Here is a 21,403-nt window from a genome sequence, read left to right as displayed (position 1 = left end):
CCAAGTATGACTTTGTATAATCCCAAGAATGGTTTTTATATATTGAAGTGTTTGAAGAAACACAAATGAGGAATAATATTTGTGATATGTACATAGTGTATATCTGAAATCTAAACCTCAGTGTCTGTATGTAAAGTTATATTGGGACACAGCCATGGTCATTCACTTATGGATTGTTTAATTATACATTCATATATGGCCCTCCAAGCTGAACATATTTAATATGTGGCTATTTACAGAAAATTTTGCCATTCTCTGCTTAAAACCAAAGTCCAGATGTCTACCTAGTATGTTTTCTCAGCCTGGCATCTTCCCTGCCTACCCAAAATGCCTTCTGGGGCTGCTCTATTCCCACTTCTGACCACTTGGTTCATGATTCTTAAACCCTGTATCTCAGACTTGGGTCTCAGGTAAGTCTCCATCTATTACTGGCTGTGTGGTTTAGTTGCTAACTTGTGTCTGACTCTTTGCGACCGTATGGACTGTAGCCCACCAGGCTCCTCCGTCCATGGAATTTCCCAGGCAAGAACACTGGAGTGGGTTGCCATTTCCTTCTCCAGGGAGTCTTCCCAAACCTAGGGATCAAACCTAGGTCTCCAGCATTGACATGAAGATTCTTTAGCAACTGAGCATCCATTACTAGCTATGTGAAAGTACTGATCCCCATTTGCAACTCTATTATTAGCTGTTTGCTTCTTTGTTCCCTCTCTGACAATGTACACTTGTTGAGGAAGGGCAGGCACTTTGTATATATTGTTCACTTCTGTATTTGCATTGGGTTTAATGATCCCTGGCATACAGTAGGTGCACAATAATGATTACTTACTGAATAATTAAATATGCCTTGGACACTTTTTTCAATTTCTTTGTTTCCTCAACTCAATACCTGCTGACAATAACATTTACCTTGTTGAGGATGGGGAAGACCCCCTGATAAAATGTGAGAACACCAAATCCAATGTGTGCAATGATGCTTGATAGGAAATATATTGTTCCTCCAGCAAAGAAGACTTAGATTTTAACCTGCTGTCTTTTGTTTAAGTCAGTTAGCCTTGCTAGGCCCTGCTTGCTCACCTGTAAAAATGAGAACAAGCCTATCTACTTCATAGAATTGTTATAGGGTGAGATAAGTGTTATAAGTGAGATAATGTTCCTGGGAGGGCTTAGGAAATGTAATAATGGTAAACGCGGTAATGACATTTACTAATTCCCCCATGTACTCCATGGAGTCCATTCAATAGTCTTAAATGCCTCCCTGTTGGTCTGAAATGGTGATGTATATATTGAGCTGCTCCAAAAAGACTAGTGCCATCTTGGCTGCTAGACAGTGGTACTTAAGAAAAGCCAAGGTGATGTCAGGACTCTTCCAATACCTCCCCACTAAGCAAGGCTCAACTCAGCACAACTTTATTTATTTATTAATTTTTTTTCAACTTTTTTTGGCTATATCACATGACATGTAAAATCTTAATTCCTGGACCAGGGATTGAACCATATCCCCTATAGTAGAAGTTCAATGTCTTAACCGCTGGATCGCCAGGGAAGTCCCAGTGTAATTTTTGTTTTCTTAATGGGACATCTAAAACACCACATAAGAGCACTTGAATATACTATACCAGGTTCTTAACATTTTCTCTAATTTATCTTTAGTGGCCTTCACAAGGGGGAAAATGCCCATTAATTAAATTCAGAGATATCACAATTGCTAAGGGAATTGTTTTAAACACTGGTATTATGAACAAGAAGTTACATAACCTTTACAGAAATATTATTGAGGTGATTTAGAATATTAAAAATGTGGTAAGCAAATAATGACGGGAAATTCTGAGAAAAATAATGGCTCTATCTCTTTCTGAAAAGGAATCACAAATGCAGGTATTTAAGTGGTGAGTTTTAAAAATGTCAGAAGCAATAATGGTGATGATGACTATAAGATGTGATAGTGGTTTTATAAGACAGACACTATCCTAAAATAAGCTTCCCTGGTGGCTCAGATGGAAAAGAATTTGCCTGCAATGTAGGAGACCTGGCTTTGATCCCTGGGTCAGGAAGATTCCCTGGAGAAGGAAGCAGCAATCTATTCCAGTGTTCTTGCCTGGGAAATCCCATGGACAGAGGAGCCTGATGGGTGATAGTCCATGGGGTCGAAAAGAGTCGGGCATGACCGAACGACTAACACTTTCATTTTCATCCTAAAACAGGAGGTCAAGTTTGGTGCTGAGGTTACAGCAAAGTGATACTCTTAAGTGTTGCTGATTTTTTTTTTTCTTTTGGGGGGAAATGGAGCAGGATGTCTTCTCTAGGGCGTATCTTAAGTTTTTCAGATTGACATGTATACAACCTCTTTAGGTCAGAGAGGAGAGAGAACCAAGGCCAACATCAACTAATTCTAATGTATCTTGAATGATTTAATCCAATAGTCACTCTCTGATGACAAAGTGCTTTATTAGAGAAGACAGAAAAGATAAATTGAGAGGAGTGAAGCTAAAAATGAGCAGGGGAGAAGCAGCAAAGGCTAAAACCTAGTGTAATTTTCTCTTCTGAAGAGGGAAGCAGACATTTAGCAAAGAGGCAGAGAAATACTGGGAGGACTGAGAAAGTTTACAGCAAATTTATCAGGTTGGCAATGATCCTACACTTAGAAAGTTAATTTTTGAGTTATTTTAAATGGAATTAAGCTCCAAAAATTTTCTGCAGGGGAAAACTCAGTAGACTGATGGTTAAGACTCAGATGACTTTATGTCTCCCATCTGTAACCTGTTTTTTTCTATCTCATTAATTCAAGCACATAGCATCATCTTTTGCTTCAGTGACCAAATTATAGAATCACTGGCAACTCCACATCTTATGTTCAAGGAATCTTCTCCCAAGAACTCTCTCTATAAGAATATATATTTAAAAAACCAACAAAACAGAAAACAAACAAACAAACAAAAAAACCCTTGCCTTTATAGTCCACACATCTAGAAACCACTTAGACAAAACCCAAATATGGTTACTTTCATTCAATGTGCACTTACTAGTCTTTCAAAATCACTTTTGGTATTTTGTAATCTTTAATAAAATAGTCACGTGTAATATTACATCAGCATTTTAGTATTTCGCTCAAGATTTCAGATACAAAAGTCAGTGGGTCATGTATGTGCACGATTAGAGAGAGAACAATGCAATTGACTTCGTGGCACATGAGATATTATCTTAGCTCCTTTACACATGGCCTCAAACGAACCTCCCAACAATCCTAACTCAGGAATGTTTCCCATTCTATAGAAGAGGAACATGAAACTCAAGAGATAATCTGTTCAAGACTTCAGTTCATAAGTAATAAAACAAGGATTCCCACTCAGACTTGTCTGGGTGAGTGATCTTGAGGACATTCTTCTCTTGGTGATTGGGAGGAAGGATGGAAGTTAGAGGCAGCGACATAAATGCTGATGGGGAAGTGGGTAGGAGAAAACATTAGTTTGCTGTCTTGTAGTTAATGGATTAACTGGCAGATGCAACTCAACTTTAGTTTTTGGTACATTTGAATGCCAGCCACTGAAACTACTCCTTAGGAGCAGCTATGATTTTAGTCCTATCCTAAAAAAAGATTAGGACTCTCTGCCCAAAGGACTATAAAGAACTTTGCAGATGGGGTAAGAATGACACCAAAGAGCCATGGTACACATTGCTTTTAAAGAAAAATCATGATAAACTTATTTATAAAGCAGAGACAGACTTACAGACTCAGAGAACAAACTTATGGTTACCAGGAGGGAAGTGGGGGAGGGATAGTTTGGGAGTTTGGGATCGCTAGGTACACACTGCTATATTTAAAATGAATAACCAGCAAGGACCTACTGTATAGCACAGGGAACGATGTACAATATTCTGTAATAACCGAAATGGGAAAAGATTTTGCAAAAGGATAGATGCATGTATATGCATAACTGAATCACTTTGCTATACACCTGAAACCAACACAACATTGTTAAACATCTCTGTTGTTGTTGAGTTGCTAAATTTCAACCCCATGGACTGTAACCCACCGGGCTCCTCTGTCCATGGGATTTCCCAGGCAGGAATACGGGAGTGGGTTACCATTTCCTCCTCCACGGGATCTTCCTGACCCAGGGATCGAGCCCGAGTCTTTTGCATCTCCTGCATTGGCAGGCAGATTCTTTACCGCTGAGCAATCAGGGAAGCTCTCTAAACGACAAGGCTCCAATACAAAACAAAAATTTAAAAAATGAAAATAAAATTCTTTCTTTAAAAAAACACACTACAGAATGATCTTCTATGACGGTTTTCACTCTGGAGGGTGCTGCCAAAGGCTCTCTTACTCGTGTCCTGGAAGTTGACGTCGTTGCCATTGTACGCGTTCTTCAGTTTGTTGGTCATCACGCGGAGAGCCATGATCTGCTGCCTGATGAATGTGTCGGGCCGCGTGATGTCCACGTCCACCTCCGGGTTGTTGATCTGGTTGGTCAGCCCGTCATTCATGATCTCAGGCAAGTACCTGAGGGCACAGAGAGAGACCGGTTGGGGTGAGGCAGGAGCGACCTTGAAACCAGATTCTGCCATGTTCTTTCTAACAGTGAACTGGAACGTCAGCAAAACCTGGGCTTGGTTTCCTAGAAAAAAGGCCAAGCAGTGAAAACAAGGCACACATTTTCCCAGAGAGAGAGGTGTGGCTAAAGTGGCTTCAGAGTTGTCTCTAAATGGCACTGAATTCTCATGTAGGCTTGCCTACAAATAAATGCTCACCTGAGGACTTCCAGAAATTATTCCTTAAAATTAATTACTCTGTCTCCCTCCATCCCAAATGTTAAGATGGTTAAGTCAAGGACTTGGCAGCTCACTCAGTGATTTTTGCTAGTGAATTTTGCTAGTAGGACCTGAACTTGTAAATTATACAAGAGCTTAGAGGGTTCCCTTGTACGAGAGTGCTCTTCCTCAATTGAGGAGGTCTGATCCCAGGTTTTAATCAGAACAAACTTCTGGAGACAAAAAAACACCTTTGGAAAGTTGGAGGAGCAACCAGGGATCACTGGAATATTTTAAGTGTCCATTAGGATTTTTATTTTGTACTAGAATCTTGGGTCTAACTCATCACTGAGTAGAAGAGTAAAATCTAATGTCAAATTTATATCACCATTTTTTAAAACTTGTGCTCATGTCAAATGGTCAGTCCTTCCAATGTCAACTGCTTAAGCTGCCCACATGTATTTATACCAGCAGAGACTGAAGATCTTAGCAAAGTGCTTGCAGCGCCAGACTCCTTACTCTTGCGACCCATCTGCTTTCAGCCCCTCTCCTCCTTTTACAAGGTTCTCACACATACAGCTTCTTTCCTGTTTCCTGTGTCCCGAGTTGGAGTGCAGAGGGTTACAGCGGCTTCAAAATTCCTTGCCTCCCCCTACCCCCATCCTTCCATTCTAGCTCATCCTACATGACCTGTCTGGCTAACCTTCATAAAATACTGCTTTCATCATGTCACCCTTCTGTAGCTAATCTCCACGGGGTGCTTACTAAATGCCAGTCATTGTGCTAAGCACTTTACCTGCATTACAAAAATTCAGTTTCCCCGCAAATCTAGGAGGTAGGTACTATTTTATCCCCATTTTGTATAATAGAAGATGGAGGTTTAGTTACTGTGCAAAGTCACAGAGCTAATAGATCTAACTTCAGAGCCCATGTGTCCAAACACTGCATCATATTTCCTGTTTGATCACAAACTCCAATTCATACTTTATGGCTCAGCACTCCAAGCCCATCTCCACCTCATCTCTACTTTCTTAGGCTGCAATTCTCCTTTCAAGGGGCACTCCTTGCCTTATGCAATCTTCTCTAGGGATTCATCTTATCTTTGCTGGCAATATCCTTTTCCGTTTAAGTTCCAAATATCTTTAAAGACTCAGGTCAATCCTCACTTTCTCTTTAAGATGTTTTCCAGCTTTAAGGAATCTGCCCATTCTTTCCTGCTTCCCAGGTGGTGTAGTGGTAAAGAATCTGCCTGCCAATGCAGCAGATGCAGGAGACTCGGGTTCAATCCTTGGATGGGGAAGATGCCCTGGAGAAGGTAATGGCAACCCGCTTCAGGATTCTTGTCTGGAAAATCCCATGGAAGGAGGAGACTGGAGGGCTACAGTCCCCTGGGTCCCAAAGAGTCAGACACGACTTAGTGCCTTAGCATGGATGCCATTCTCTCCTAGGACTTCCAGGTTCAGCAGGGTATTTTGGGCACTACACCAAGTTATCTGCCGAGAGAAGGAGATGGGGCTGAAGGCCAGCCCGAATGCACATGCAGGGCACCATTCACCAAAAGGCGTGCCTTTTTCTTTTCTTTCCTTTTCTTCTGTGGGAATCTTTTTATTTTAGAAAATTGCACTACACACCAAAGTAAAGACAGCAGTGTAATGAACCCTTGCATACCCATCTGGGTGCTTTTTTCCCCTAATTCCTACAAAGGCACTATATTTGTCTCGGTCCTGGCAAGAAGCAGATGGCACACTCAAAGGAGCAATAAAGAGAGTTAAAGAAGAGACTGTTTACAGAGGTGTGAACAGGGTCGAAGGAAGCCACTGTGATGAAGAACCCTGGGGCTGGCAACAGCAGAACGGCCAGAAGGGATGGAGCTGTTACCAGGATGCACCAGCTTTGAAGCCACAGAACATGGCCAGAAGACGCTGCAGCTGCCAAAGCAAGGTCCCTCAAGGAGGGAGCAGAGGGAATGATATCCTGATCTCTCCAGTCCCTCCTTCTGACCTCTGGCTGCTGCCTCTCATTGGCTGAACCCAACTGGAAGCCAGAAGGAAGGGCTATGCAGCTGATGTGGCATGTAGAGGTTCTTCTTTAGGACACAGACCAAGGTTGGAAGGATGAAGAGTAGATTTCAAGGGAGGGGGTGGGTGGTGCCAGAACATCCAGCCCAGGCATCTGACTGGTGGCAGCCCTGCACAGTTGCTATCATCAGCATTCTTCAACTGCCTCTCCTGATGCGGTTTGAAAGCTGAAAAAAACTTCCCTTCCTCAGAGAGGGTGGGATGATATGAGAGAATAGTATTGAAACATATACACTGAAAGTGAAAATGAAAGTCGTTCAGTCGTGTCTGACTCTTTGAGACCCCATGGACTGTCCATGGAATTCTCCAGGCCAGAATACTGGAGTGGGTAGCCTTTCCCTTCCCCAGGGGATCTTCTCAACCTAGGGATCGAACCCAGGTCTCCCGCATTGCAGGCAGATTCTTTACCAACTGAGCCACAAGGGAAGCCCATGACCATATGTAAAATGGATAGCCAGAGGGAGTCTGATGTATGATGCAGGGAAGCCAAAGTCAGAGCTCTGTGGCAACCTAGATGAGCGGGATGGGGAAAGAGGTGGGAGGGAGGTTCCTGAGGGAGGGGACATATGGATTCCTAATGCTGATTCATGTTGACTGTATGGCAGTAACCATCACAGTATTGTAAATTAATTATCCTCTAATTAAATATATAAAAATAAAAAATCTTCCCTTCCTCTATTTTGTCCTTCCTATTTACATATACTCATACAATATACTTATGCTTAAAATTCTTCCCCTTCCTGCAGGTTATTTTGTAAGTTTCCAAAGCCAAAGGCTCTGTCCATCAACCTCCAAAAGAAGAAATAAAAACACACAAAGAAACTTTTATATTTAAGCCATTTTTCAGGTAATGAAATCTTATGCATGATGTATTTGTGCATGAACTGGTTTACTCATCCCCACCCAGGAATTGAACCTGGGTCTCCTGCCTTGCAGGCAGATTCTTTACCATATGAGCCACTAGGGAAGCCCTATTTTACATCAGAGGTACCCAAATAAGCTCCATGTCTTTATCCATATCTTGAACAAATGACATGATCATGAACGTTCATGATGTTCACTGCATAATGAAAAATAAAACACACAGAGTACACTGCAAATTCTGTTCCATAAAACTTCACCGTATTTACTGCCTTAAAAAAAATGTCCTAATTGAAATGAAAAAGAGTCAGGGAGCTATATTTCTTTATTTTTATAGTAAAGTATAACTTCTGTGCTGCCTTTTCATATATCTGGTATACCAATAACATTTTGTTAGATTCTGAGATTGTTTTCCAGATATACATTCTGAAAGATGACATTGATTGACTATTACTGATATTCAGTTACATGTGCCAGGTTCGGTGAGTCCTACCTAGTCACTAAAGCCCACTGAAATACACAACACAAGGGTCGGCCAGCCTCTGCCGGCACAGGAGCTGAGGGGCCGAAAGGTGCTCTTGGCTTCTGGTGCTGTCCCTTTAACATTCTGAACAATGATCCCTGGGGCTGTACCTGTGCTGAGTCAGAGGAGGGCTTTGTCTCTTTCAGCCGCTGTGCGCATGGCCCAGCTAGCTGAGACTCATTTATCAGAAGCTGACTGCGATAGCTTACATGGGAACGCTACCCCTGGGAGTCTGAGCACACAGCAACAATACAAGACTGCCAAAGAAACCCAGCCTCTAACTGTGTCTGCCGATGCTCAGCCACTTACAATAAAAACAAGCAGCGATGCGCCTCTGTCCTTAAGAACCTTTTCTCCTTTCAGTGTATTCAAAGGGGAACTTTAGAGGCTATATGGGAACTCACACGGAAAAACACAGTTGGAAAAGAAAATGGCCATCGTGTCACTCCAGGGGCACATCCTGAGGTCATATCTGTGGATGTCCAGAGTGCAGCTTGGGGGATCCCTGGAAGCCCAGTTCAGTGCCAGCCCATTTATTTGTTGCCTCTCTTGTTTGATCTCTTTGTGCTGTGTGCTATGCTTAGTCAATCAGTTAAGTCCGACTCTTTGTGACCCCATGGACAGAGGAGCCTGACAGGCTGCAGTCCATGGGGATTTTCTAGGCAAGAATACTGGAGTGGGATGCCATGCCCTTCTCCAGGGGGTCTTCCCAACCCAGGGATCGAACCCAGGTCTCCTGTGTTGCAGGCGGGTTCTTGACCATCTGAGCCACTGGGGAAGCTATCCTGTAAGAATGGATGCACCTTTGAGCCCATAATATTCTTCCCTTTATTAGATCTTGCACTAGATCTTTGATGTGAGGGCATTTTTGTACTGTCATGGTTCTGGGAGACAAGGGAAGGGAGGAGAATGTTGCTACAGAGAGCCCAGGCTCTGAGGCTGGCTCCACATTTAACTGGGGCAGGGAAAGCCCAGAAATGAGGACCAGCTGGAGGGGTGTCACTATTTCCACTACCCTGTGCTGTGGTGTGGAAAGTGAGTGGCATCCGGGAAGAGTTAAGCATAGCTTCCCCATTTTGTTACTCTCTATTTTGTAAGACTACACGTAGGGTCTAAATCTTTGGCAGTTTTGCAGAATTACGTGTCTCCTCATCTGGTATGGTCTGCTTGCTTGCAGTCTCCCCAGACCTACCTGTTGAAAACCTGATGCCTGAAGTGATAGGATTAGATGGAGAGGCATTTGATCAAGAAGGCTCTGCGCTCGTGATTGGGACTAGAGCCCTTATAAAGGAGGCCACACAGGGCTTCCCAGCCCCTCTGCCAGGTGAGGACATGACTAGAGGCCTTCAACCCAGAAGGGGTTCTGGTGGAGGATATCACTGCGGAGCTTGTGTGATGAGTGACCCGGCCAGCACAGCAGGCATGCCTAACCCAGGGCATTGCCGTCAGTGGGCTTGGGATGGATGGAGCATGGAGAAATGTCAACTCCTGCTCAAGCTAGAGGGAACGTAAAATGGTGCAGCGCTATGGAAAACAGTATGGCAGCTCTTCAAAACAGTAAAAATAGCGTTACCATCTGATCCAGCAATTCCACTTCCGGGTATATATCTAAAAGAATTGAAAGCAAGGACTCAGATATTTCTACACCTCTGTTGACAGCAGCATTATCTATAACAGCCAGAAGTGGAAGCAGTCCAGGTGTCCATTGACAGATGAATGCATAAGCAAAAAGTGGTCTATACATAAAATAATTCAGCCTTACAAAGGAAGAACAGGAATTCCCTGGTCCAGTGGTTAGGACTCCATGCCTTCACTGCCGAGGACAGGTTCAATCCCTGGTCAGGAACTAAGATCCAGTAAGCTCAGCAAACCACATGGCACAGTCAAAAAGAAAAAAAAATTCTGACACATGTTAACATGCCAACAGGGGAAGACAGAGGATGAGATGGTTGGATGGCATCACCGACGCCATGGACATGAGTCTGAGCAAGCTCTGGGAGATGGTGAAGGACAGGGAAGCCTGGCGTGCTGCAGTCCATGGGGTCACAAAGAGTCGGACACGACTGAGCCACTGAGCAGCAACAAAAACAACGAATGCCAACATGGATGAATCTTAAAGACATCATGCTAAGTGAAATAAGCTGATCACAGAGGGATGAATATATAATTTCACTCACGTAAGGTACCTGAAATAGTCAAATTTGCAGACATAAAGTAGAATGGTGGTGGCTGGGACTGGGGGTGGGGAAGGGAGGTGTGGGAAGTTATTGTTTATGAGTGTGGAGCTTTAGCTGAGGAAGGTGAAGATTTTTGTGGATGGATGGCAGTGATGGGTGCACAACCCTGTGAATGTACTTAATGCCACCGAACTGGATACTTTAAAAATGGCACAAATGGTAAAATTCATGTTATATGTGTTTTACCAGTTTTTAAAAGTCTAACTTTTAAGTACCATTTTTCTAAAGTTCTTGAGAACTTTTCTATTTTTCCTTTCTCCATTTTTCCAGACTGCAAAGTGGTATTATTCAAAACATACTGTGACTTTAGGTTTTAAGTGGACTTATAAATTCTTGAAGACTTTTGAGCTGGAGTTGTCTGTGGCATTAGGTACTCCAAAGAGATGGGACACTGAGTCATGGTCAAAGGCACAGAGGCTGATCCAGGACACCTGAGATCTCTCTGGAATCTAGCAGTGTGATTGTGGGCAACTAACTTAGCTACTATATATATGCACTATGAAAAGTGAAAGTGAAAGCGAAGTTGCTCAGTCATGTCCACCTCTTTGCGACCCCATGGACTATAGCCTGCACTAGGCTTCTCCATCCATGGGATTTTCTAGGCAAGAGTACTGGAGTGGGTTGCCATTTCCTTCTCCAAGGGATCTTCCTGACCCAGGGATTGACCCCAGGTCTCAGGGATGAACCTAGGTCTTCCACCTTGCAGGCAGACGCTTTACCCTCTGAGCCATTTTTCAGTCATATAAATATATGTACTATATGTATATGTATATAATATGAAAAGTGAAAGTAGAAGTGTTAGTTGCTCAGTCATGTCCGACTCTTTGCAACTCCATGGACTGTAGCCCACCAGGCTCCGCTGTCCTAGGAATTCTGTAGGTAAGAATCCTGGAGTGGGTTGCCATTTCCTTCTCCAAGGCGTCTTCCTGACCCAGGGATTGAAACTGGGCCTCCTGCATTGCAGGCAGATTCTTTACCTACTGAATCACCAGGGAAGCCCATATATAGTGTATATATATACACTATATATATATATACACACACACATACTAAGTACTATATATATACATACATATATATGCTGTGTGTATATATATATACACACACACACACAGTACTATCCATATAATATAAAAGCCATAATATAAGGGATATAACTGCATGTACATATCTCTATATATAATATGTACTGTGTTTGTTTCATAAGCTGCCATATTAAGTGAAGTGATATGCAATTGCTTGACAAGTATAATACACTATACAATTGCAATGCATCCTTAAGAAAATTAAGTTGTTAACATGGCTCCCTCAAATGCCAAACCTGTTTCTTAGGAGGGCTGACAGCAGCAGAATTCCGAGCTTTAAAGCCTGGATTCATAGACAGAAGAGTGATTTGCTGTGGCTTTTCTCCAGCTGGAGGATGTGGGGCATGAAATGGCCTGGAACTCTTGGAGGACACACCGCTCATTGGTTGTGCCAGTGAACAGAAGCTAAACTCTTTGACTTGGCCTCTCAACTCATTGGCAGGAGCTGCCAACACCATGCTTTCTTGGTAGAACCGGAGTCAGCAGACTCCAGGGCGGGAGGGAGACAAGACCCACGAGCCAGTCCTCAGGGATGCCGAGCTGTTGACACAACATGCTTCTTTCCTCCTATCTGTAGCCATGCTTCTTATCACTTCCAGGAGGTGCACACAGTGTCCCGCTCCCCCAAGGCAGTCAGCCTTTGTGGGGTCTTCCCTCCTGAGCACCCCAGAGAAGGGAACTGGGCTTTTAGCTATGCCAGCTTGGACAGCTGCCAGTTCTCATCCCAGACAGGCTTCCCACTTTTCCCAGGTGCTTGCCCGGCTGCATATACATCAACTATTTTACAGTTCTTTCAAACGCAGCTGGGCTGCTTTGGACATACCCTACAATCAGACTAAGACAATACTCCAGATCTGCCAAGTCACTGTCTCTGACACATTTCTCATCACCACGCACCATTTCGCCACTCTGCCAGCTGCTCACACGTACCCACTTATGACTTCTTAGTTTCTTTGCTTAGACAATCCACTCAGTGGCTGCTGAGAGTGACTGACCTATTTCCTGGATTTTTCTACTTTTCCTATTTCCTACAATTTACTGTATTTACCTCCTGGCCTCAGGGAGGATTTCCTTGGGGGACACAGTTATTTCTGTGAGGATCAGGTGCCTTAAAAGACAGCAGAGGCTCCTGGCAAAAGCTGTATTTCCAACAGATCCAATTAATCCTTGTCTCCCAGCCGGCCTCTTGATGGCCTCCTTCTAGATAGCATCTTAAGGAAAGGACACAGAGCTGGCTAAACACTAGCTGACAAGGAACAGAACCAGGAAGCTGTTTTGCCAGCTTTAAAGGGAGAGAAGAAAGAGTTTGACTATAACTGACTCAAGAAACCCTGAAGACGCTGAGATTATGTGTGTTCTCTCCTGAGATCCACAGGCTTTGGGGATCTGCCTCAGACTGGGTTTCATTGCATTCCTCCTGCACCATCCCATCATCTTCCACATTCCCTTTTCCTTTTTAACTTCTGTGAGCTTAGAAAAAGGATCCCTGTGAAGAGAACACATCCCTCACGAAAGACACAGATGATGTGATTCAACATGGTTATGTCGGTTGTGTCATTCGTAGAGATACAAAAGAGCCTAGAGTGAAGTTAAGCCAAAAAGAGAAAAACAAGTATTGTATATTAATGCATATATGGGGAATCTATGGAAAAAATGGTACAGATGAAACTATTTCCAGGGCAGGAATGGAGACACAGATGTAGAGAATGGATGTGTGGACGTGGGGAGGAGGATGGGGGGGCGGGTAGGATGAACTGGGAAATTGGGATTGACCTAGGTGCTCGTGTGTGCTAAGTTGCTTCAGTCGTGTCTGACTCTTTGCGACCCTGTGGACTGTAGCCTGCCAGGTTCCCCTGTCCATGGGACTCTCCAGGCAAGAATACTGGAGTGGGTTGCCTTGCTCTCCTCCAGGAGATCTTCCCGACCCAGGCATTGAACCTGCATCTCTTATGTCTGCTGTATTGGCAGGCAGGTACTTTACTGCTAGTACAACTTGGGAAGCCCAGTAGACAATGTCTGTGTCCTGCTAAGATCCATAGATTGAAGCCCTAAACCTCAATGTGATGGTATTGGGAGGTAGGGTCTTGGGGAGGTAATTAGGTCATGAAGGAGGAGCCCCTATGATGGGATTAGCACCCTCACAAGAAGAGGAGAACAGAGCCCTCTCTCTCTGCCAAGTGAGGGCACAGCTCAGAACAGCTGCTCAGAAGAGGTTCTCTTATCAGAACCCAGCCTTGCTGACTTCTAGCCTCCAGACTATGAGAAAATAAAATTTTATTTAAGCTCTCCAGTCTATGGCATCATTGTAATAGCAGCCTGAGCTAGGACACTAATTGAATGCAGTACTGACCAGGGATTCAAAGAATCCATCCTTGGCCTCCAAGGGCATCTCATGAGAGATCAGAGGTTTGTGCAGACTATCCTGTTTTGAGAAGGCTGTGCTGCATTTCCAAGTCAAAATTCCCTCTTGATGCACTTGTGAAGCTTAAGCAATTTGTTGTAGAGATGACTTTAACTGACTCGGGTTCAGCTATCTTTAGTGCGTGATGTTCCAAATGAACCATGCGACCTGCCCAATCTAGTTGCTGTTGCCATTTGTAAAAGAAGAAAAAGCCCATTAAAGGAAACATCAAGGGTATTCTTGGAGGTGAAGAGAAAACAGCAAATTGTAACACGTTCCCCAAGGCTTGTGCGTGAACTGAAAAAAGGGAATATCTTACATATTAATAGGAACTTAAAGGAGGCCTGCTGAGATGAAACACAGAACTGTGTGAATCTGAATATCAGATCGACAACGAATCCTTAGTGTAAGCGTGTTCCAGTTGGTGTCCGCTTTTCTTAGGTGCCAAAGCTGGCAACTCTGCCTTTGAGCCCTGTACCAGAAACCTCTGCTTCCCTGGGAAACGTATTAAAAATGTAGAATTCAGTTCCATCACAGACTTATTGCATCAGAATCTGCATTTTTTAACAAAACCCCCCAGATTTTAGCCTGTCCATTTGAGAGGCGCTGCTTTAGAGTTTACCAGCTCTTCTCACAGACTTGATTGCATTGGTATTTAAAATTGTCCCAACAGGGTGGCAAGGGAAGGAGAAGCAGGGTAGGACCTTTCCTGACCACCTGGTCCTGTTGTCAGAATGGAGGTTTCCATGCTGACAGGGTCATGGGCGTGCCCACAATTTCCTCCCATCAGAGGGCACACTCTCTTCCTTCTACCTCACCTTCTGTTTCCAGACCGGCTGGGCTACTGAAGCACACTGAAATCTGCCAGAGATGGATGAAGGTGAGAGCAGGAATGAAGATGGGCCATGTTCTAGGGGAGACACTGCCCATACATTCTTGACCATCATCCTCAACACAGCCGCTCTTAGCCTGCAGTTGCCATAGCAGCCGCATCTGTGTGTATCCTGTTTTGCGTCAAAGTCATCATTAATTTCAACAGGCGATATTCATTTTGTAATAGCTATTTGGGAAAACAATACACATTGGGGGACACAGAGTGACTGACGTATCCATTGCAGGAGTCCTTTTGATTTTGGAAATGTTAACATATGAAATAGACATGCTTCTGAATCAAGGAAGTATGGTAGAGAGCTTGGAGCAGCATTCAGAAAGCAATCAGGAGAAAAATGGGTGATGGCAGACAAGTCTGAGCAAATACTTAGGATAAAAGGGCTGCAGAGACTGTGGCTAAAGGAACTGGATGGATAAAATACTGTACAAAGAGGAAGAAATATCTAGGTTACCAGCAGCATCATCTCACAGGCCTGAGTTTTAAAACTCCAGACAATTTCTATCAATGCTAGCAAACATTGCTGTTTCACACTTGATAGATATTTTTTGAAATAAGAGTTCTGGTTCTTTTATTTCACAGAGTGACAAGAATAACCTTTCTTTCTTTTTTTTACAAGCATTCCTAAACATTTCAGAAAGCCTTTCATTTGAAAGTCCATACTTCAAAAATAGGGAAAAAATATCCTGTCTGCATTACAAATAGATTTTTCAACTTACAAAATAGTTCAGTGGAATTTTTTTCTTAGTGACAACTTCTCTCCTGTGTTCCTAGATCAATTAACATTTGGATGAGAAGAAAGCTTTAATTAAATTTAATCCAACAAGTCTGTATTGGTTATCTACTTACAATGTTATTAAATATAAAGTTATAATATTAAGATTTCATTATAATGGAAGAATTAAAAAGACGAGAACTAAGAAAACCCTGTGAAATTATAACTTTTCAATGGAAGCATAATTTGAGTCACAAATATTTGCCAGTATTATCTTTTTAATAATACATTGGGTTAAATTCTGGAATAGTCCTGGAAGTGATTTTATTGTATTAAATTTGATGATTTCCCTCACCTGCATAAAATCCTCTAATGGCTTCTCATGGACTCGGGATAAAATTCAAATCTGGTCCCTGAGTACCGAGCAGGTGTGTCTTGTGGCTATGTCCTTTCCCAACCCACAGTCCAATGGGATGATACTTAAAGTTCCAAAGTCCACTGTCCTATCTCCAATCGCTGGGCCTTTTCATGTGTTGACAGACACCACTGCCATCACACAGTACTTAATTGACAGAGCCTTGCTGAGGCTGGGCTGAGGGTGTGCTTCATAAGATTGCTGAAGGACTGAATGAACAAAAGAGCAAAGAATCTACTTCATTTGTTCTCCTAGCCCAGGGATGGCAGTATATATCTGTCACTTGTTTTAGAATCAGGATATTGAAGTGAAATGGCTTCTCAGGTGGCCCAGTGGTAAAGAATTTGTCTGCAATGCAGGAGATGTGAGTTTGATCCCTTGGTCAGGGAGATACCCTGGAGAAGAAAATGGCAACCTGCTCCAGTATTCTTGCCTGGGAAATTCCACGGACAGAGGAGCCTGGCAGTCTATAGACCAGGGGGTCGCAGAGTTGGACAGGACTTAGCGACTAAACAACAGCAACCGAGGTGAAAACAATGCTCTCTAGGGTTTGGGAGATGTCAGGTTTCACCTTAGTTCATCAGCTATCCTTAGACTAATGGTTCACCCTGTCTAGATTCCTGACTGCACAATGAGAAACGTGGCTGAACTAACCCAGGCTCTTCTTGGCTAACTTCATGGTCTTTATCTTCCCCATTCATCTTCTTGATGGAATATAGTCCCCTCCCTAGTCCTTCCAGCAAATCTTTCTTTATATTTCTTCTGTAAGAATTTACAGGGACTTCCCTGGTGGTCCAGTGGTTAAGAATTCACTTTCCAGTACAGGGGTTGTTGGTTTGATCCCCGGTCAGGAAACTCAGATCCTGCATGCTGAGGGGCAGCTAAGCCCCCTTGCTGCAACCATTGAGCCTGCGTGCCCTAGAGGCCCTGCGCCACAACTAGAAAAGCTCACGTTCTGGAATGAAGACCCAGTGCAGCCAAAATAAAAGTAATAATAAAAAAAGAAATTGTACATGCACTAATATCCAGTAACCTGTGTAACTATCCATGGGAATGCAGTTCAAACACAGTCGCCATTTCAGCCAAGGCTAAAAGGTAAACACAGATGGGCAATGGAACAGTTTGAAAAATCAACCACTTTATTCATTAGGCCATCTGGTCATCCTTTACAGTGTCTTTCTGTACAGTCATTAGGAAAAGACACATTAGAAGCTGTTAATTCACAGCCAAATTTGCTGGCCCAAGGTCCCCTTCATAGAAGACTGAATACTGCTAAGTTACTAAGCATTTTTGAGGGGCAGCATTGTTGATACTGCGAATAGCCTTTGGTACCCTCATAATTTAAGACTGTCACATGGATATTTGGGGGGTAACTTGAAATGACTGCAGTTCTTTCAGCAGCTGTCTTGTTTTCCTCTTGCTAATCTCTCTCTAGGGTGGCTAATAATACCATTACCAATAGAAGCGAAAAATGCAACTCAGCAGTGTAAGAAATTATACCCAATGAGCATCTCACTTTCACCCCTGCCTCCTGCAGCTTTGTGTGAACTTAATATCCATGAATCTTCTTGTTCTCTCTTCATCACAGCTGTTTCATATGCTTGAAAATGCCCAATAAGGCCACAGAACAGACCCCTTCTTTTAGCTCTTCCACCTGCCTGTTGATCCCCAAAGATTCCTTGACTCCAATTTACCAGCTGCTTTGCTCACCTGCATCCCTGCTGAGGAGGCTTTGAGCAGACTCCTCTCCCGGTGTCTGCCCTGCCTGCCAACTCCCAGCCAGTTCTCCCGTCCAACTTCTCCACCCTATGACAACTCAGGCCAAGCCCATTGCTGGGCTGAACCAAGAAAGTCAGAAATTCCATACCAAGGGGCAGTAGCCTTGGGCAGCAGAGTGGAGGAGGAGAACAGAGCCATCTCTCAGCAGGAGATTCCGACGGGACTTTCTAAGACACTGGACTTACGAGAACGCTTTTCTGGTTGTTATTTTCTTTTTCCCTTACCCTTCAAATGAGACTTCAGTATTTTCTTTTTCTCCCAGGGTGAAAAAAATTACAGTTGAATGTTCACTTACTGTTTAACTTGTAATGGAAAAAAACCAACAACCCAGTAAGCTGTGCAAAATTTAACTATGGATAAAAATAGCTCCGCTACCTTAAAGTCACTAAGAGAACATACAAAGCTCTTTGTGATCTCAAGATATCCGTAACCTGGCATCTGTCACCATCCCTCCATCCTCGTCCAGGGGGGGAGGCATGCAGAACAAGGATTCCATGCTTAATGGCACCTTGAGAGTAAGTGCTCCCAGGTGCCCATCAAACCTGTCACTCTGAACAGCTGTCGCTAAGTGACGACGTGTCGCTCCACCCTCCGCTGGCTTTTGCATAAACAGGTCTGCAGCGTTGTGCTAGGAGAGCCTTCCAGGATTAGATGTGCAGTATAGCGAACCACTCTCACCTGGCTTTGCTATGCCCATTCCAACATTCCTCTTCGTTGGACGTGCCCGCCGTCACGCTCTCATCCTTGCAGATGGTGTAGGGCAATGTCGACCAGACCTTTTTAGAGAGCTTCAGTTTCTCTTTTATGTCTGTGACCTGATCAAGAAAGCAAGGAAAGAGAGTGAACATTCTCGCTGGGCATTGTCCATTTCTACGCCAGGACATGGTGCAGGGGAAGGTTAGAGAGTCTGTGATGGGAGGAGCACAGATTCCCCATCAGCTTTAAGAGAGAACCCATCCTGTAGGACTTATTGCCCAGGGAAGCCTCACTTCCTCCTTCCTCCACTTCCCTCTAGCTTCTGGCAGAGGGTTCTCAGATAATTGACTCTTGGTTTTCCATTTTTTCCGGCCCTCCCATCCTTTGAATTAGAAACTTATGAGGCGTCTCAACTGGCTTCGGGGCCCCCTCTGGCTGGGAGAAATAAGGGTTCCCTACTGCAAACACCCTCAATCTGATCTTCAGGATTCATTTGCCTGGATGTCAGATAAATACATCTAGGGGATGAAAAAAGAGATACAGTATGTTCCCCAAAGTTCTACTCATTTCGAAATGAGTATAGTCACTAATTCAGCCGCTGGTGACCCTTACTCTTGACCAGTGGACAGGCCCACACAGCACACTCTTGAACAATATCTAAAATATCTAGTAGCAGAGACAAGAGTCATTCCAAATATGGGTAAATGTAAAATCCACAGTTCTGTGGATGGATGGCTGGGAGGAGCTTGGTACCAGCAACTTTAGGGCTTTCAGGCTCAGCTCTGACTTTTCGTCTGTAGAAAGGTTAAGACAGGCACTCAGTACCATTTTGGCTCCACAATAAGAATCAAGGTTCATGCAGTCACACCATGATGTTCTACTCTGTCTATAAGAATATGGGGAAAAATCTATGGATGGTGGAAACGTCGCTGTTATAGGTCAAATTATGTCCTATAATATTTACATACTCAAGTCCTATGCTCAGAACCTCAAGAATATGACCTTATTTGGATCTGGGATCTTTACAGAGGTAAGGAAGTTAAAATGAGGTCTTTAGGTTGGCACTAATCCAATAGCACTGGTGTCCTTATACAAAGGGGGGGCTTTGACCACAGGGGTGTGCACAGAGATGTGAAGAGACGCAGGAAGAAAGCATTCATCTACAGGCCAAGGAGAGAAACCTGGAAAAAATCCTTTCCTCACAGCCCTCAGAAACAACCAATCCTGTTGACGCCTTGATTTTAGACTTCTGGCCTCCAGAACTATGAGATCATACATTTCTGTGGTTTAAGCCACCCACACCTCATTGTGACAGCCTGGCAGAACTATACAGCATTCTAGAAGGGAGGACCACTCACACTTGTGATCAGTGGCCTTCGGAAGCAAAGTGTGCTGTGTTTACTGTGGATGGAGTACAGATCTGAGTAAACACTTCAACGATCCGTTGTCAGGTTTAAGAGGAAACACAAAGAAATAAAAGAGCAACATTTCATGCTGTCCCTAGTCATATTTCTCAGTAGTTTCAGAACTGTACAGTTTTTGGTCCTTGCTTATTTGTGATTCTGATGATGACAGAGATTTCAGCCCTAGGAAATGTCTGTTCACCAGTCAGGTACTGAAGATGACCAGAATGTTGAACCTAGGAACTTGATACATATCCTTGAACGGTGTGATGTTATTTTTGTTTCAGAGCATAAAAAAAAAATCTGTAAGTGATGAAATTCCAAAGAGTGGCTTATACTCGGTAAATCTCAGGGCAGCTTAAAAACTACACTCTCTGATTTCCTCCACTGGTGCTGACTTTGGTCCATAGACTGACCCCTTGGCCCTCCTTCCAGCCAATCTGACTGCCTAAAAAGTGTTAGCCACCTAGTTTTGTCCGACTCTTTGAGACCCCATGGACTATAGCCCGCCAGGCTCCTCTGTCCATGGAATTCTCCAGGCAAGAATACTGGAGTGGGTAGCCATGCCCTCCTGTAGAAGATCTTTGAAACCAGGGATGAAACCCAGGCCTCCTACATTGCAGGCAGATTTTTCACACCACCAGGGAAGCCCCTCTGACTGGCTAAAGGGACTGCAGTAATGCCAGTCCTTTTCTGCTCACCATTCTTAGCACAGATTTATATGCATATTGTCATTGATTTTTAATTTTTTTTTGTTTTAAGTATGTGTAGCCATTTCTGCCCAGCCATAGGTGGATGGACACTCTGCTTAACAACTATTTAAAAAACTTCAAATCCCTGAAACCCCAATTAAGAAATGCTGAAAGCATGACAGAAAAATCACCACTCTGCAGCCATCTCATAGTAATAACTGATTTCAGTGAGTATCATCAATAGATTGTGTTGTGGGTCCACCCTAAAAGATGGGTCCTGCTCACCAGTACCTGTGAATGTGAATGTGACCTTGTTTGGAAATGAAATCTTTGTAGATGATCAAGCTAAAATGGGGTCATTAGGGTGGGCCCTAATCCAAAATGACTTTGTTCTTATCAAAAAAGGAGATTTAGATACAGAGATACCCACCGGGAGGAAACCCTGGAGAGGTGTAGAGAGAAAGGCAGAGATTGGGATAATGCTTCTATAAGCCAAGGAACACCAGTGAGCCACCAGAAGCCAGAGGACAGACTGGGACAGACTCTCCCTCTTAGACTCGGAAAGGAACAGCCCTGCTGACACTGGGGTCTCAGACTTCCAACCTCCAGACTGTGAAAAATTAAGCTTCTATTATTGTAAGCCACCCAGTTGGTGATTATACAGTCCTAGCAAACTAGTATAAGCTCAAAGAATACTGGGTAGAAGTTCGATGGGGAACAGGATATTTACACAATCCCAGAGCATCCCCTGGGCCTTCCCTAATGGCCCAGTGGTAAAGAATCTGCCTGCCAATGTAGGAGACATGGGTTCCATCCCTGGGTTGGGAAGATCCCCTGGAGAAGGAAATGGCAACCCGCTCCAGGCTCCTCTTGCCATGGG

At 43.7% G+C, this 21,403-nt stretch overlaps 1 protein-coding gene across 2 annotated transcripts in view; it reads right to left on the bottom strand.

The window, feature by feature from the left end:
* Nucleotides 1–21,403, bottom strand: part of GPC6 (glypican 6) — a 1,181,547-nt gene that overhangs the window by 5,897 nt on the left and 1,154,247 nt on the right. The window contains exons 7-8 of one of the 2 annotated variants that reach the window (XM_065902148.1): nucleotides 18,411–18,547; nucleotides 4,326–4,501 (exon numbers count right to left, since the gene is read on the bottom strand). In XM_065902148.1, the coding sequence (XP_065758220.1) occupies nucleotides 4,326–4,501; nucleotides 18,411–18,547 (313 nt within the window). The remainder of the gene's footprint in view (nucleotides 1–4,325; nucleotides 4,502–18,410; nucleotides 18,548–21,403) is intronic. The other variant, XM_065902149.1, reaches the window with a different exon arrangement.

This window comes from Muntiacus reevesi, chromosome 11 (assembly GCF_963930625.1).
Source record: "Muntiacus reevesi chromosome 11, mMunRee1.1, whole genome shotgun sequence".
Taxonomy (NCBI): Eukaryota; Metazoa; Chordata; class Mammalia; order Artiodactyla; family Cervidae; genus Muntiacus; species Muntiacus reevesi.
Note: the sequence above shows the minus strand (reverse complement) of the source record. Positions and strands in the feature narration are given on the sequence as shown.